Consider the following 15,786-nt stretch of genomic DNA (forward strand, 5'->3'; position numbering starts at 1 on the left):
GCAGAGCCGTATAATCATGCAGCCGCAAGAAATTAAGATTTGACGATTGAACCCTGAAGACAGCTACAGTAATAATGGACATCTTCACATCTTTTGCAATATTGTGTCTTACCATTAGGTGCTACTAAATGTTACACACTGGCCCTTTAAAAAAAAAAAAAAAAAAAGATCGTATGTAGCTGGTCGAATGTAAATTATAAAAAATATTTGTATTTCGAGGATGTTGCGACCCGTCGTCAACAGGCTCGGTCCGTGTTCGGCTGTTGGCGGTGAAGCAGGCGAGTCGATCGAAGGTGCAGAATTCGGAGCGTGGGCGCGCTCCCGAGCCTCGAGCACGACGGCCAAGCAGCAGCAGCAGCAGCAGGAGGGCGCGTGTAAACGTGTCGGGAGAAACCTTCAGATTGGGATCAGCAGCCGACAGAGAGCTCGCCACCACCACCACCACCACCATCATCATCATCATCATCATCATCGACAGCAGCAGCAGCATCATCATCATGCTTCCACGGCTCGGCGCGCGCGACGACACGGCCACGGGCTGCACCGAGCTGCGTCAGTGAGCACCGCGCGGCGCGAGCACAGATGTGCGCCTTCTTCTCGGAGGAGACAGGAAGGCTGGGGTACCACTTTATTTATTTTTTACCGTTGTTGTTATTTATACAGACGTGACTGCGATGCGATGACTTAAATATCAGCTCCACATGCAGCGTCATCATCGCGTGCATCTGCACTGTGTTGTGTTTTCATTCTGCTTGTTGTGATCATTGGCCTCCCTGACAAATTGACCTTTCGCAGCAGGTCTGCTGTGATGACGGCTGGATGAGAGGAGAGACCTTCTCCTGCTGACGCCTCTTCTTCTTCTTCTTCTTCTTCTTCTTCTTCTTCTTCTCTGATGCTGTCCAGGTGATCAGCCTGCACCTGTGGAAGCCCTGCCAGGAGATGCTGCTGCCTCCCAGTGCTCCTGCAGACATGTAGGCTGGTCAGGCTTCACTCACAACACTCTCTGAGGACCAGCAGTGAGCCGTCTCCGCCACACAGCCGTGTGCTGTAAGTACTCTTTTCTTTGTGCTGTTACATAAATATCCACGAGGTGAATGTTTTTCACTTTCCGTATTGCACAAGTGACACTAAAGTTGGACTGTTTGTCTATTTATATATTTTACAGGGTTTGTGTTTGGACACAGTGTCGGAATAGCTGAGGTTTTCTTTTTTGTTTTTTAGCCAAAGTGTCAATGTTACACTCATTTGTAAATCTGTATTTCACCTCAGACTCCAGTGGTGCATCCAGGCGCCATAAAACACCTGTAGATCTCCACTCAACAAACAGCATACTTAGCCCTCTGTTTACAGCACTCGGTAAAAAAAAAAAAAAAAAAAACTCCTGTTGAGACTGGGACTCACTTGGACCTTCAGTGAAAGAAAACCAAGCATTCATAAGACGGAATGAACACCAGTCTGCGGGTGATGTCAGTAGCCTGGTATGAATGCCCTTGGTGATGTCACGGAGGGCTAATTTTTATTTTTAATTTGCATGTTCTCTGAAAAGTAGAGCAGGCAAAATTATGTTTTCTCCTTTTTGGAGGGCTCAGTGATATAAGACACTTAGAATCGATTGATGAAGGTTCTCAGAAAGTTAGTTCAGCCAGGGCGGAAGAAAACTGGGTCAGCGCCATAATTCACCATCACACATTCATCCTCACGCCTGCCTGAGAATGAACCCAAAGTTTGAATCCAGGTTCTGCTCCTCGTCCTCCCCCTCTTTCTCGTCCTCCTCCTGCTGCTGCTGCTGCTGCTGCCGAGAAGCCAAGTGGAGCCGAGTCGTCCCGAGGCCGAGCCATGGGCTGCGGGGGGAGCAGGACCGACGCCCTGGAGCCGCGCTACCTGGAGAGCTGGACCAAGGAGACCGAGTCCACGTGGCTGACCAGCACCGACACCGACATCCCCCTGTCGTCCATCCAGAGCATCCCGTCTGACGGCTCCGAGGCCGGCTTCGCGTCGGAGAAGACAATCAGCCCCGGTAAGACTGGCAGAGCGGAGGGGAGCGGAACGGAGCGGAGTAGGCGTCCGGTCGATCCCCGAGCAAGCGGGAGGAATCCTTTCAAGTTTTCCCACCCCCAGTTTTTGCATGTTGTGCTTTATGGCCCTGGATTAGCACCAGGTGTCCCTTCTCCTCTCTTGGTCACACCAACATCAAAGAGGAGCGTGACATTTATTATTCCCATCCATTTGAGCTCCTTGAAGTGAAGCAAAAGCTGCCCGCACCCCCGACCCCAACCCCAACCCCCCGCCCCCGCCCCCGGCTCCAGGTGGAAGTGAAAACAGCAGTCGGTGCTCACGCTGCTGCAGCAAGCAGAGCGGAAGGAGGAGGATTCTCACAAATGTACCTTAATCAACCTTCTGCAAGGTGTTTTTTTTTTTTCAACCCCCCCGCCCCCGACTCTTTTTACAAAGCCCAGGCTGGGCGCCATGGCAACAGATGCAGCTGTTTTGGTGAAGGCAGGCCTGCCAACCTTGATGTGATTGTGAGGAGACGTTTGAAGATGCTCCCCTCGGTGGAGATAAAGACGCTGTGAAATTGGACAAATGACTCAGCGGCTGGTTAGCGAGAAGTGAAGGCTGTTGTGTGTGCGTGTGTGTTACATAACACTAAGGAAGCGTACAATGCAATTTTAATGCCTCTCGTTTGACACGTTATGATTTTGGATGCGACATCAACGCGATGTTGACCTCATTTACTATCATCGCCGACTGTTGCTGCCGTGCGCGTGGGATATTTTTCTGATCCGTGACTAATGGCCGCTTTGAATGCGTCAGTCGCACTCACAAACATGCTGCCACGCTGCACAGATGAAGATGAGAGAGGAGGGCCACGCATGTTTTTTATGGTTTTCATTCAACTCATTGTGAATTTTTGAAAAGTTAACAAGTCAAAAAAAAAATGGATAATCATTTGTTAATGTTTACACTGAGAACTTATTTTTGGATTTTAAAACACTAGAGAATAAATTGATTTAAAACGGGAGGAGCAAAGCAGCATGTGAAATAATTGTATTTATTTACTCATTTTTTCTGTTTCTGTTTGATTCCAAGTTCCAGATTTCTTCGAGGATGGCATCCCGCTTCCTGCTCAGGCCTACCTGAAGGTCTGCTCAGCCATGTCTGAGGCCAGCCTCACCGACCTGAAGCCCAGCAGCCTACCCGTTGCCGCCACCGACTCTCCTGCGAAGGAGGCGGAGCTCAAGCAGTCGGCCACCACGGTGCAGCGCACGAGTGTCCTACACACTCAAGAGATTGTAAGAGTCTCTGAACTTCATCAAACATGTTCATCTCTTTGGGTTCCTCACACGAGCTCCTCTGCTCCTCCCCCTTTCTCCCTCAGACCAAGTGGCAGGACAATCGCATGTCGACCAAGCAGGTGACCATCACGGTGACGCAGAGCATCCATCAGGTGGACAAGAACGGCAAGGTGAAGAAGTCCCTCACGACCTACGAGGTAATGAAACCCATGGACACGCTCAAGCAGGTGGCAGCTCAGAACACTTGAGGGCAGGGAGGGGGAGGAGCCAAAGACCAGCGGCGGTTGAAATGGAGCCGAGGAAAAGAAAAAGCACAGGATGGAACTCTTTTTTAAAGAAGAAAAAAATATATATACCAGTGACTCACCACCGCTTAAAATTGTTCCAACATGACTCATTTGCTTCAGGAACCGTGTTGTGAGTGAGTGAGTGTGAAATCATACACTGGTCAGTACAAACAGTACAACAACAAACGCGTTTGTTGATGCTGGAAATTCAGAAAGCAACGACTGCACTGACAGGGAGGCCACTGGACCAGGAGGCCGAGGAGATTGTGTGTGTGTGTGCGTGTGTGCGTGTGTAAACAAGTGTCTTATGACCGTTTGCGTGATTTTGTACAATGTGTTGTCGCGGTGATAGTTTATTCAGCAGAGACATTAAGCTTTATTATTAACAATAATAATAATAATAATAATAATAATAATAATAATGATATAAATTAATAATTTACAACAATAAAGTAAATTTCCAAGAGTTCCAGTCTAATACATCAAGCAGGAGATATGGAGTCATGGGTTATCGTTTGCAGCCAATGGAAATCCGACTGGACCAATCAGAATCCTCTGATGAGAAAGAGGCGGAGCTACAGCCATGATTTCGCCGATGGCCGTGGTAGTTTCATTGGAATTTGACAGTTCTCTCTTGGAACACAGGGTAAAGAACAGCACTGGACACCGCTCGGCTCCACTGGCGGTGAAGAAATCTCCCCTTTTTGAATGTGACAGACAGAATGTTCATCAATAGGCCGACATGTTTCCTTGCGTTGTCATTTTGTTCAATATTATCTCTTTTTTCGAATGTTTACAAGGGCTTTTCCCCACTTGTTTATGTGAAAAATGCTTCATGACTACATGAAATGTGACATCTGACATGTCAAGGGTAATGTGTTGGGGGTTTTTTTTATACACGTACACATACATCTTTAGCACTGGGCAGCAGTGTTTGGGGAAATACAAATATCTAGAAGGATTTAGAAAAAAACTGCAGGCAAGAAGGAAAAGCGCTCCTGATTTTATGGTGAACTGCAAATCAGAGGTTAAAAGCAACAATAGATGCAACTTGTATTAGCTCAAAGTTCAAGGAAAATGAGTTTTGATCAGATAGCACGGAAAACAGGCAAACATGCGCCTTTACAAAAAAAAAAAAAAAAAAACACTCACAGAGGGAACATGACTGGCCAGGTGAAACTGTGGCATCCCATGACTGGGCAGACAGGCCGGAGGTCAACTCTGTGGTGACACTATGTGCATCTGTTTTTCATGGTCATAATGAAAATGTCCTGATCTGAATGACGGCTCCTCCTTCTCCATCCACTCCTCTGCACTGAAGTCTGGGAAGAAGAAGCTGATCTCCCTTTGGGCCGATTCAACAGAATCTAAAAAGGAAAATAAACATTGCAGTTAGTTAGAGAAGTTAAGGGGTTTTTTTGCACCTTGACAGCTGTCGCTGTTCTACGTAATGCACTCCCTACCTGAGCCGTGCGTGGTGTTTCGTGTGTCGGTGAGTCCAAACTGTCCTCTGATAGAGGCAGGCGAGGTGTACCTGGCTCTGAACACTTTGGTCGGCCCCATAAGTTCCCTCCAGTGACGGATGGCGTCCTCTCGGGCGAGAACATACGCCCTCATCGGGCCGCTGAGGCCATGAATTAACGGAAAATAAAAAAATAAAAAAAACATCAAAAAACTGATACAAATCAGCCACAACCTGCTCCAACAGACGGTGAAATGTTTTTATCACCGAGACAGATGGTTGCAGTAACATTCTGCAATCCGGCGAGGGCGCGCGGAAGTTATTTTGAGACGCCAGCTGGGAATTTTCTGACTGATTACCTCAGGGCTGTTTTTCTAAACATATCATCACCGAAATAATCAAGCCCCTGTTGTGACGGTGCAGACAATGATTTACCGGAGGCACGGAATGGAAGCGCCGCTGCCTGATGTGTTGTTTTTCACTAGCGGTCAGGGGAGCTATGTGCACTCATTTTGTCTCGTGTCAGAGGAAGAGCAGGTGGAGATGGTGTGGAGCTTTACCTTGACATGAATTCAACAAGTCTTTGGTAGAAGAATCTGCCTGAGATGTAAAAGAAAAAGTCAAGTAACTAAATATCCTAAAAAAAAGACATACATGTATTAAATAAAACACAATATTTCAGAAATAGAACAATATGTTTAGACAAAAAAACAAACATTCAGGCATTTTTTACTGGAACTCATACAAAAATTAAAAACATGGACATATGAGAATTAAGTTATCACTTAATTAGCGCAGTTAGCACTTTTGAAGCTAATGTTTCGTTATGTGTTGTAGAAATGTCTTTTTTTTCTCTCACTCATACCTGAATGTTCAGCATAAAACCTCTCAGAGTCTTGTCTCCTCCACAGCAGATCTTGGCATCTGATAATCACAAAATTGGCGTCCAGGATTCTCTGGTGTACGGCCTAAAATGAAGGGGAAAGCAGCAGGTGAATGGCTGATTCAGTTAAGCAATCACTGATCCCAAAAATGCAACAAACTACAATGTAAAAGCAAAAATTTAAAAAGTCAACTGAAACTGTGCAGGAAAAAAAGGTGTTGGCGAACTGCATTGTGGGTACGTGCAAAGGAAATGGCCTTGCCTCCGACATGAGAGGGTGAGCTGCTGCATCCGGTTTGATGACCGCCAGGGTGAGCTGCAGCGCTTTGGACAGGCAGCGACCTGTCAGCAACATTATCTACAGAGAACCGAAAAAAAACTGTCACACCGAAATCCTGAAGGTGACAGCGGAAGTTTACGATTTATCGGTAACGGTTAGTGGCGGAATGTGTAGGCTCTCTGCTTGCTTTTAAGATAAGATTAAAGAAGTAAAACGAGGCATAAATAATTTGGATTAAATCTCGGTCATTAACCTAAATCCACAGACTGACCTCAGTTGTGATTTGTTAGGAAATAATGTTCAGTTGAATTGTTCAGAGGATGGCGCAGCACCGGGCGCCGCCATGGTGTCGCCGAAATATGAAAATATATTTAAATATATTTAATCCGTTTGCTTCTTATTGAGACGCGCGACTCTTGAATGTGGTTAGTCTGGCAGCACGAAACGATGCCGACGCTATTTTATAAATGTTAATGGCCAGGTTTTCTGTTAAATGACTCCTCCGAACCTGTCAGTCCGCTCGCCTATACTGTCCCCCTAGAAATGGAGCTGGAGCAGAAGGTTCCGCTGCTAGTGGCGCAGATTTAAAGAAAAGAAAAAAAATCCCTCTGCTATGTACTCTATGTATTACATTGTAAATTACACGCACGTTGTTATAAATCACAAGCAGATGAGGTGAGCTTTAACAATGACATATAGATTTTTTTTTTTTTTTATCTCCCATTTTGTGGAAGAAAAAATACCTCCCTTATACCAAGCGGCTATAAAGATTAATTCAATCAAACAAGGGGAAGGTTTTGTCTCTGTGGAATTTTACCAATGTGGGGAATCACACTTACAGAAGGTATTACAAATACATCGCACATTCCAGCTATGCAAAAACCGCACCCTTGAAAGTGTGTGTGTGTGTGTGTGTGTGTGTGTGTGTGTGTGTGTGTGTGTGTGTGTGTGTGTGTGTGTGTGTGTGTGTGTGACATTCAGGGAGCGAGCGAGAGAGGAAAGAGGGGATGGATGTCTGACATAGGTTTCCCCCACCTGCCCGTGTCATGTGACCGAGGCTGACACCACAGCTGTTACCATGTGGGTTATGAGTGGTGGAGGGGATGGAGTGCAGCGAGGGCGCTGGGTTGGTCGGTGGGTGAGGGGTTGGAAGTAAGAAGAGCCTGTGGCCCTACAGTATTTACAACCCATGAAGAAGAAAAAAAAAGTCAGTGTCCCATTTTGGCACATTGTATTTATTTATACTTCTTATAAGAACAAGGAGGTGTTTGGTCTCAGTTCAACCAATCAAGATGTACGGGTATAGAATTAAGGCTAAAACAGACATTGTTTTCAAAGCTGCTTGTCCTTTTTCAAAATCTATTTATACACAAGAACAAATGTGTCACCATGTTGTAAGTTGGACTTCACTGTTGTAGCCGGTTAATGTCTAAATTTAAGCCGCGTGCGCGTCTATAATTGTTTTTTCAACAGCCTCCACAACGACTTGTAACAACCAAGCAGAGGAACCTGCAGAATCTGTAACCTGACTCTTTAAAAAAAAAAACAATTAAGTTCTCTTCTTTTGTAAGTCTGTTTAAAAAATAAATAAATAAATAAACACTCGGCCATTATATGAAATCTTTGTGAGGTTTTTGTCTTTCTTTTTTTTTTTTGTTGTTGATCTTTGAGTTCACTGGGTGCACGTCTCTGTCATGGAAGTGCTGACACCAACACATGTGAAGCATGACATTGAACAGGAGCCGACTAGAGCTGTATTTGTTGTTTTCCGTACTTAACTTTAAGTTGTTTTAAAAAGTTGTTTTTCATTGATTTTGATTTCTCCAGGTTCACAGATCAGGAGGCTTCCTTCCTTTCGTCCTTTCCCTCACTCCTTCCTTTTGTTGTTTTCAGCCCAAAAAGAATTAGTCAACCCAACAGGTGGACTTTTCGGCCTTCACTGAGAGAGGCCTGGGTGGCGCTGGTCTCGGCTGACTCCTCTCCTAAACATCCTCAGCTGGGCGGCTGATTCAGCGTCACCGCTGTTTCATCTCGTCTCCTCTGCTGCTGCTGCTGCTGCTGCTGTTGTTGCTGCAGTTGTCGCTACCTTTTGGTGGCGGTTTAGAGCAGCTGATCGACGACCCCACACCCCCTCCACCACCACACCCCTTAACACACACACACACATACATACATATATATCCTCCAGGAGCCTCAGTAATGTGATTACATGTTCCACATAGCAGCAGGAGAAGATCCTCCAGTCATGGCCGATACACCAGGGGGGAAAGTTTCAGTTATTTGAGGAGATTCCAAACGGGACAGTATATTTATCCATGTCTTCCGATAATGGTGAAAGTGCTGATGATCACAGGGTGGAGTCTGTTTTAGGATTCAAGTACAAGCTGGAGGTCTTTATCTTTTGTTTAGGGGCTGAAAGACTGGGTTTTGAGGTATTTTTTCTCATTTTTCTTCGTTTTGCATTGAGGATGGCAGTCAGTCAGTGCCTTCCTGCAAACTCCTGAACTCACTGTAATGCAGATTCATTTTGTATTTAGTCAAAGCTGTCTGGATTTGTTATCTCAAGTTCTTCCATATGATTTTCCCTTATGTGTGTGTTTTTCCTCCACTTTCTATTCATTTGTAAGTCCTCATTCACTTATTTGCATTATTTATTGAAAGGTCTGATGCAGTCATATGCAAATTGAAAGTTAACTGTCCGCTGGGAACGCCGTTTATTCTCTCTGACATTGCCAGAGAACAGAATAAATCAAACCTGTTGAATAAATCAAACCAACGTGTGTAATAGTTCGCTTGAAACGCACAAACATGCGCAACCGTTTTAAAATAGTTTCCATGGTGAAATAAGACACAAGTGCGCTGGCGTTTTTTGTTTTTTGTTTTTTTTTCTGGCTTGACCTGCACGCACCTTTTTCTCGACCTCTGCCGACCTGCGACCGCAGCCTGCCTGACAATTACAACCGAGGCACATTTCAAAGAGGCACACAGACACCAGGCGCTCTCCTCTTTTAGGGCCCAATTGTTAGATTGGTGAGAAAAGCCGGGGACGTGCTTCCTGCGCCGACACCTCTGACGCTAATCAGGGGTTGCTGGGCCCCACATTTCATCCATCATAAAATACCCCAGCGCCTGCAGCGATTCTTTTAGTGAAGCCGTGCCATGCGTCGGATTGCCTCAGTCAGAGTTTCTCAACTGGTGGGTCGCGGGCCTGTATTGATTGGGTTCATTCAATTTCCAAGGGATTTTAAATATGTATTCGTGTCATTTATTTTGTAAAATACAATTAAATTAATACTTTTAATAATTTATTTACTAGGCATGCTAGAATGTGGGCTAACGTTTTTCTTTTTTGTTGAATAAATTTGTGTGCTGTGGAATAAATCTGGATCACGACTTCTTGATCAGAGAAAAATGTTTGTCCTGAGATTCCAGCAGTTGAGAACCACTGCTCTTAATAAGCCACCCCGGGAATCATTAGAAGAAGTGTTTTTTTCTGCCGTCCTTCATGACCCTCGGGCGCCTAAATCCTCCCAAGTCACGGGAAGCGGCTTGCCTTCACCTCGCCGTCACCTGTTGGCTCTCTGGGCACTAAATGCCGGCCACCCGTTGACCTTTCTGCTCCGCCGCTCCGCCACACGGGACCGGGCTCTGCCGCGACAGCTGTGTCAACCTCATCCCTGGCAACTGCCGTTGCCCACGGAAGGACAGAGGGTGGCATTAATGTCAGGCCACGTCATGAGTCAGCAGCAGCCGCCGGGGGCCGCTCTCACCCTCCACCACGTGCTAACATGTTGGTTTCTCCTTGATGCGTCGGCGTCAATTAAAATATGCAGCGAGTCTCATCGTGTCGTGGGAAAGCATCACACGGATTTCAAGTGTGCCAGCTCCTTAACGTAGCCTTGCACGCCAGCCTGGATCCCTCACGAGTTCCATCTTTGAGAGCGGAGTGAGCGCTGCCCAGGAGAAAAAGAAGCTGCTTGAGATGCTGCTCAAGAGATTAGCGTGGATGCTGTGGTCGCTGCAGTTTAATCAAAAAACACTGTTCCACTTTAATCCTGGCTAGTTTTAGCTAGAGCTAGGCTAGCTACAGACCGGCTGATATAACTAGTGTTGCCAACTTTCATTCAGAAAAATAAAGGACGCCTCCCGCAGTGCTCAGGGCCATGACCATCACAAGCCAGTGGTTCACCAGTAGTGGTAAATCATAACTTAAAATAGGGTTACTAAAAAAGTATATGGTTCACATAGTTTGAACTGCTTTGTTCCCAGTAGACATTAGAAATACGGTGCATGTTTAAAATGACATACCTTGTTTAGCTTAGCTTAGCTAAAACAAGGCACGTCATGTCATTTGGGAGCCTAGAAAGTCAAAGCTAGCGCGCCATCCATCTCCTGCATCTCCCACTTTCGCCCCTCTAAAGAACAGCGGGTTAATCTGCGAGCTTGTCCCATCCTGTGTGCGTGTGTGTGCGTGTACGGCCCTGATCTGGTGTCAGCTGCCAGGTTATTTATACCGACGGAGAGCCAATGCCGTCCGCAGTTGAAGGAACTGCTCTGGGGTTAGCCCGGCCTAAAGTCCGATCTGCCGCTCCCGGGGGGAAATTATTTCCTCCTGCCAAGGAAAAAAAAAAGTGTGTTGTGACCTCCAGCAGAAGCAGTGGGACGCTGGCAACGGTGCAGATGCTTATGACAGGGAAGGGTTGGTGGGGGGGGAACAAAGTGATTAGCAAACGGGCACCCTGGGTATGTGAGCGCAGATTAAAAATAGCCACTCTGACTCGATTCGTGGACAAGATGCAACACGACTGTTGGCGTCCGGAGTTTTGTTCTGCTCCCTTTGGTTTAAACATTGAGGGTACGAATTTGTTTTTCTGATGTCTGATGATTTGGGACACATAAGAACTAATAAAAACAGGAGATAGTTTGGCATTTCAGAGGATGAAACAAAGCCACAGAGGAGAGGCGTGTTTGTCAGCTAATGAGCCTGCGGCGCTCAGCTGTCCCATCAGAAGGAACTGAGGATTTCCATTTGCGCCTTAACCATTGTGTCCGGTGTTGGCGGCCAAGCAGTCCGTCCCCGACAACAAAAGTTACCCGATATTCCTCGCCGCCCCCCCCCGGATATATTTGGCCCAGGACACCCGGAGCTGCATAGCTGACATGAGTGGAAATGTTGCATTTGTGATGCGTCCCTGGCCGGGGGCCATGGGAAATATTGGAGCAACTGTCGAAATTAGACAACATCCTGCGGCAGAGGGGGAGAAAACGGGAGCAACAGGGGATGCGGTGGCGGTGGGCGGCGGGTGGTGGCGGCGAGCGGTGGCTATTTGTGGCCGGCGAGCGCCGCGAAAATAGCGAGACGATTGGGTTTCAATATAAGCCCCCCAACTCTGAGCCGGAGCTTTCTGTGAATGAGGCCCCGGGTTCCTATCACACCCAGGCCTGCTGCTGATTTTAGAACACAGGTGTTGACCTTAGCCGAGCGAGCGGCTTGTGCTTGCAGCAGAGGAAAATGAACCCTCCCCACCCAATACCCTAAACCCGTCCCCCCTCCGGGGTCCATTGGATGTTCCCTGGTGACATGGATCTTTCATAGCGTCCAAACATTGAAGGCATCTTAGGTAGTATGTGATCGTCTGCTATACAATAAATGGCGAGAGGAGGGAAAAAAAAAAAAGTTATTTTCCCACCTTTCCTCCCAGAACCACCACAAAACCAACAGCTCTTTTTCACAATAACTTAAAATCTCTCTCACTCCACCTTTACTGGCCGATCGCTGTTGCTGCGTCACAATTAATCAAAGCATTTACCACATTTGGTGGTTGTTGCCGCCGCCACGTCGAGGGGCCAACGTCACTTTTTCCTACAGCAGTAACGGTAAGCGACACCGTTTAGTGGAGCCCAGAAAACGCAAACTGGGGGATGAAACCCAAGCTGGGCTTCAGCTGTGACTCGTGGCCTGCTGCTGGAGCTGCTGTTCGGACCGTGTGCCCCCCCCCCCCCCCCAAGACCCAATAAAACACGCCCAGTGTGCAGTTGCTTCCTTGTTCCTTGCTCTGCCTCACCCCCCCGACCCTTAACTTTTTTTTTTCCTGCTTTTTCTCTCTCTCCCTCCAAAAAGGCAGCCATTGACATTCAATGTAAAACACCCCCACCCCCTGCGTGAGTGTGTGTGTGTGTGTGTGTGGGGGGGGGGGGGTTGATCAAGCAGAGGGGAACGGCCGAGGGGGGTGTAGGGTGTCTCGAGCCCAGTGCGAACAGCTGAGAGGTGTGATTTCACAGGCTGGCTCCCCCTTGTCAGGGCCCTGATTGGGCCGGACAGGAGGCGCAGGAGAGGCCCGGGGCTTCTAAAGGACACCAACAGGTGGGAGGCCGCTTTGGAGGGGGGCGCTATCCCGGCGGGATAGAAAAGGCCGATGTGCAAGGCCTGCTGTGGGCACAATCCAGCGCTTGCAGTTGGAGGAGGTTGTGGTTGGGGAAGCCGGGGGGGAGGCTGAGGACCGGAGCGGGCGGCCGGCACGGGACAGTCGGAGGCAGGTCAGCGGGCAGTTTAGCCGACGGGCGGTTCGATTTTTAGTGTTTTTGGGGGGTCGAGATCCACTTAAATCTGACTTAAGTCCTATTGGGTCACCAACAAGATACTTAGCTCTGATTTTCATCTGTGTTTACCCACAAGGGAGGTTTTCTTACTTCATGATCCACTTTTTTGAGGCATTTTTTTTTTTTTTTTTCTTAAGTTTTCCTCGCCAATAGGAGCGCCATGTGGGTGTCCTCGGGCCAGCTGTTCCACTTTCCTGTTGTAGGGTTTTTATGACAGAGGCCTGGCACCTCTGACAGGTGAGGGAGGGAGAGAGGAGATGAGGGGGGGATGAGGGGAGACTTGAGGTGCGACGCAGGAAAGAAACTGACCATTTGCCTCGGTGTGTTAGAGCTGTTAGGGAAGAGCGGTAGGCAGAACTCACAAGGGGCTCAGAGATCATCAAACCACGAGAGGAGACGCAGCAGACTTGAACAGGTGAGTTTTGAAAAAAAATATACTTTTTTTTTTTTAAATTGCATTTTGCAATCATTTGATGTTGAACTTTTCTTTTGTAACACGTGCAAAGATGGGACGTCAGCAGCTTCATTCAGGCCAGAGTGCCAGTATCTCCTTTTAGCATCATTAGCATGAAATACAACTGCAGAGCCTCAGAGGCTGATTTACAGGCTCCAGCAAACTGACAACCAAACATAAAAAGCCAGAGGCAACTTAAAGTTCCAAAAAAAAAAGCGCGCGCACACATATGGACACACACACACACACACACACACACACACACACACACACACACACACACACACGTGTCAGAGCAGCATTGGGCCAGATTGTCTTGCCTCTCCATATGTGTGTAAGAGTGACTATGAATGGGCGTCTTTGTGTCCCGAAATCCAGTTGTTGCCCCTTGTGACGACATGCTTCCTTATATCCCCATATTAATACACCACTTATGGAATGTAAGGAAGTGTGTGGTTTCAAGGGGCCTTGAGCAGCAGCAACAGCAGCAGCAGCAGCAGCAGCCGCCACACCGGCTCGAGGCATTCCTGCACACATGCCTGCATGCGCCTCTTTGTTTTAGGAGCTGGAGGGGCGGAGTTGGGATTTTATGATCCCGCGCGCGTGTTTATGTGTGCGTGTGTGTGGCAGGACGACAGGTGAGGGGCCTGTTCCCTCCGCGGCCTCCGCTCAGGCACGTGCACTGTTAGCGATACTCCCGGGGATCTGCTGATGACTGGGTCTGAAGGCCTTTCTTTGAAAAAAAAAAAAAAAAAAAAATCTCCCACCACCGTTGACAGTCAAGGAGGATTGACGGACCGCAGCTGTCACCCATTATAGGCAACACGGGGCTCTGGGAAGAGGAGGCAGAGCAAGCGGAGATGTTGAGCTGTCACCAAGGGGGAAGGGTCGCTCCCCATGTGGGCTGCTTTTAGAAAGAAACGGGCTAATATGACAGGGCCGCCGGGGTCCCTGCACCTCTGAACATGTAGATCTGTTGGCCAGGGGGAGATTTATGACTCCTTTATAAAAGATTTTTCTCTTTCTGCTCCACCAGGTAAGGATGAAGAGGAGGTGAAGACTGCCCTCAGATGAAGTCCAACTTCTACCCTCCTTGGTTTTCCCCCTTCAGTTCCCTACCCCCTCCTCTCCCTTGCTTCCTCCAACCTCTGTAACCTTCCCACTTCCCCCTTCCTTTCTGCATGACCCCCCCGCCCCAGTCCTCCTGCCCTAGTCTGGCTCATGCAGCTGAAGCAACACGCCTTGCTGTGGCTGGTCAAACGGAACCAAGTCAGGTGTTTCTGTGAGGTTTGGTCCCCTTCAACCAGCTACTGCGCCGTGAATTCAGTCAGCAGACACCAGCGTGGACGCAAAGACACAGTGGTGACAGCCAGATTGTTTCTTCTTCTTTTTCTTCTTCTTCTTCTCCTCCGTGGTTTATTGGTGTTGTTTTTGACTTTTTTTTTTACCCCCTTTATATGACAATGGATGTTAATAAAAGACTGCTGACAATATGCTACGATGATTAAAAAAAAAAATTTCAATAAAGGTTTAAACTGGATTGAAAAAGAAGTCATCTTTGCAATTTCACAAGGAAAACCTTTTTGCTGAGTTTCTACGGGATGATTAAAACACAATGGGCTTTTCAGCTACACCCTCACTGAACAAAAGAATTGTGAAAACCCTTGAGAAAGAAAGTAAAAGGGCTAATGAGGCTTATGTGCTAAAAACAACTTAATCAGCTGTAGAATTTGTTGTGTCAAAAATTAGAGCAACAAAAAAATAATTGTGTTTTAAAAAAACACGAACATGAAAAATAACAATGATGAACAATATTTTTTGATGAATGCTCAGTCAGTGCTTAATAAGTAATATGCAGGTGTGTTTTGCTTGAGGTTGACACAGTAGCCTTGAGGGTTCTTTTTTGTTTGGGAGACAATACCACACAAATACGTCTAAATTTAGTATATGTACTACAACTTGGCTGTGCCATTTTTGTGATCAAAAAAGTTCACAACAAAAGGTCCATTGTTTAGATTTATCTCCCAATAGAAGAAAGCATTTAGCAAACAATGTCAGGGTCAGTCCTTGTTTTCTGAAAGGTTCAGCTTTATCACACATCTTCCTTACACTCACTGTGAAGCTAAAGATACTGAAACCCCATGTACCCCAAGCCAAGTACTTTCTGGGATACTAGTGGTATACATGTAGTTTTGTTTTTGTGTTGTTTTTTTTTTTTAGTACAAAAGCGCGTTGCTGCCACACTAGAAGATAAAAATCAGGGCTCAGTATCACGTAATAACGTGAAAACTATCACGTTTTTACGTGATAAATTTCACATTATAAAATGAAAATATAACATCATTTCGTGAAAGTTTCACGTGTTTAAGTGACAATTTTCACGAGATAACGTGATAGTTTTCACGTTATAACGTGATAGTTTCACGTTGTAGCATGATACCGAGCCCTGTTTTTGTTTCTAGTGTGGCAGCAATGTGCTTCCGTAAGATAGAGATATTTCTACACACACAGAGTGCAGCGTTGT

General features: G+C 46.8%; 2 protein-coding genes and 1 long non-coding RNA gene across 3 annotated transcripts; 2 read left to right on the forward strand and 1 right to left on the reverse strand.

Annotated features, from left to right (window-relative positions):
* The first annotated feature begins 270 nt into the window (after positions 1 to 270).
* Positions 271 to 3,645, forward strand: baalcb (BAALC binder of MAP3K1 and KLF4 b). Its single transcript, XM_076015888.1, has 5 exons — positions 271 to 620; positions 912 to 1,047; positions 1,804 to 2,017; positions 3,091 to 3,293; positions 3,380 to 3,645. Exons 3-5 carry the CDS (start codon positions 1,837 to 1,839, stop codon positions 3,542 to 3,544), a joined length of 549 nt encoding a protein of 182 aa, XP_075872003.1. The 5' UTR covers positions 271 to 620; positions 912 to 1,047; positions 1,804 to 1,836; the 3' UTR covers positions 3,545 to 3,645.
* A 1,077-nt stretch (positions 3,646 to 4,722) lies between these two features.
* nme6 (NME/NM23 nucleoside diphosphate kinase 6) lies at positions 4,723 to 6,734 on the reverse strand. Its single transcript, XM_076015890.1, has 6 exons — positions 6,191 to 6,734; positions 5,911 to 6,013; positions 5,606 to 5,645; positions 5,047 to 5,207; positions 4,787 to 4,950; positions 4,723 to 4,756 (listed from the first exon to the last, which is right to left on the reverse strand). Exons 1-5 carry the CDS (start codon positions 6,281 to 6,283, stop codon positions 4,799 to 4,801), a joined length of 549 nt encoding a protein of 182 aa, XP_075872005.1. The 5' UTR covers positions 6,284 to 6,734; the 3' UTR covers positions 4,723 to 4,756; positions 4,787 to 4,798.
* A 6,373-nt stretch (positions 6,735 to 13,107) lies between these two features.
* Positions 13,108 to 14,755, forward strand: LOC142881538 (uncharacterized). The gene is made up of 2 exons (XR_012925596.1): positions 13,108 to 13,223; positions 14,299 to 14,755. It is a non-coding gene; the product is annotated as an uncharacterized LOC142881538 (long non-coding RNA).
* The last annotated feature ends 1,031 nt before the right edge of the window (positions 14,756 to 15,786 follow it).

The sequence above is a fragment of the Nelusetta ayraudi genome, unplaced genomic scaffold (assembly GCF_046127955.1).
Source record: "Nelusetta ayraudi isolate G7.1 ecotype Tasmania unplaced genomic scaffold, CSIRO-AGI_Nayr_v1 ptg000202l, whole genome shotgun sequence".
Taxonomy (NCBI): domain Eukaryota; kingdom Metazoa; phylum Chordata; class Actinopteri; order Tetraodontiformes; family Monacanthidae; genus Nelusetta; species Nelusetta ayraudi.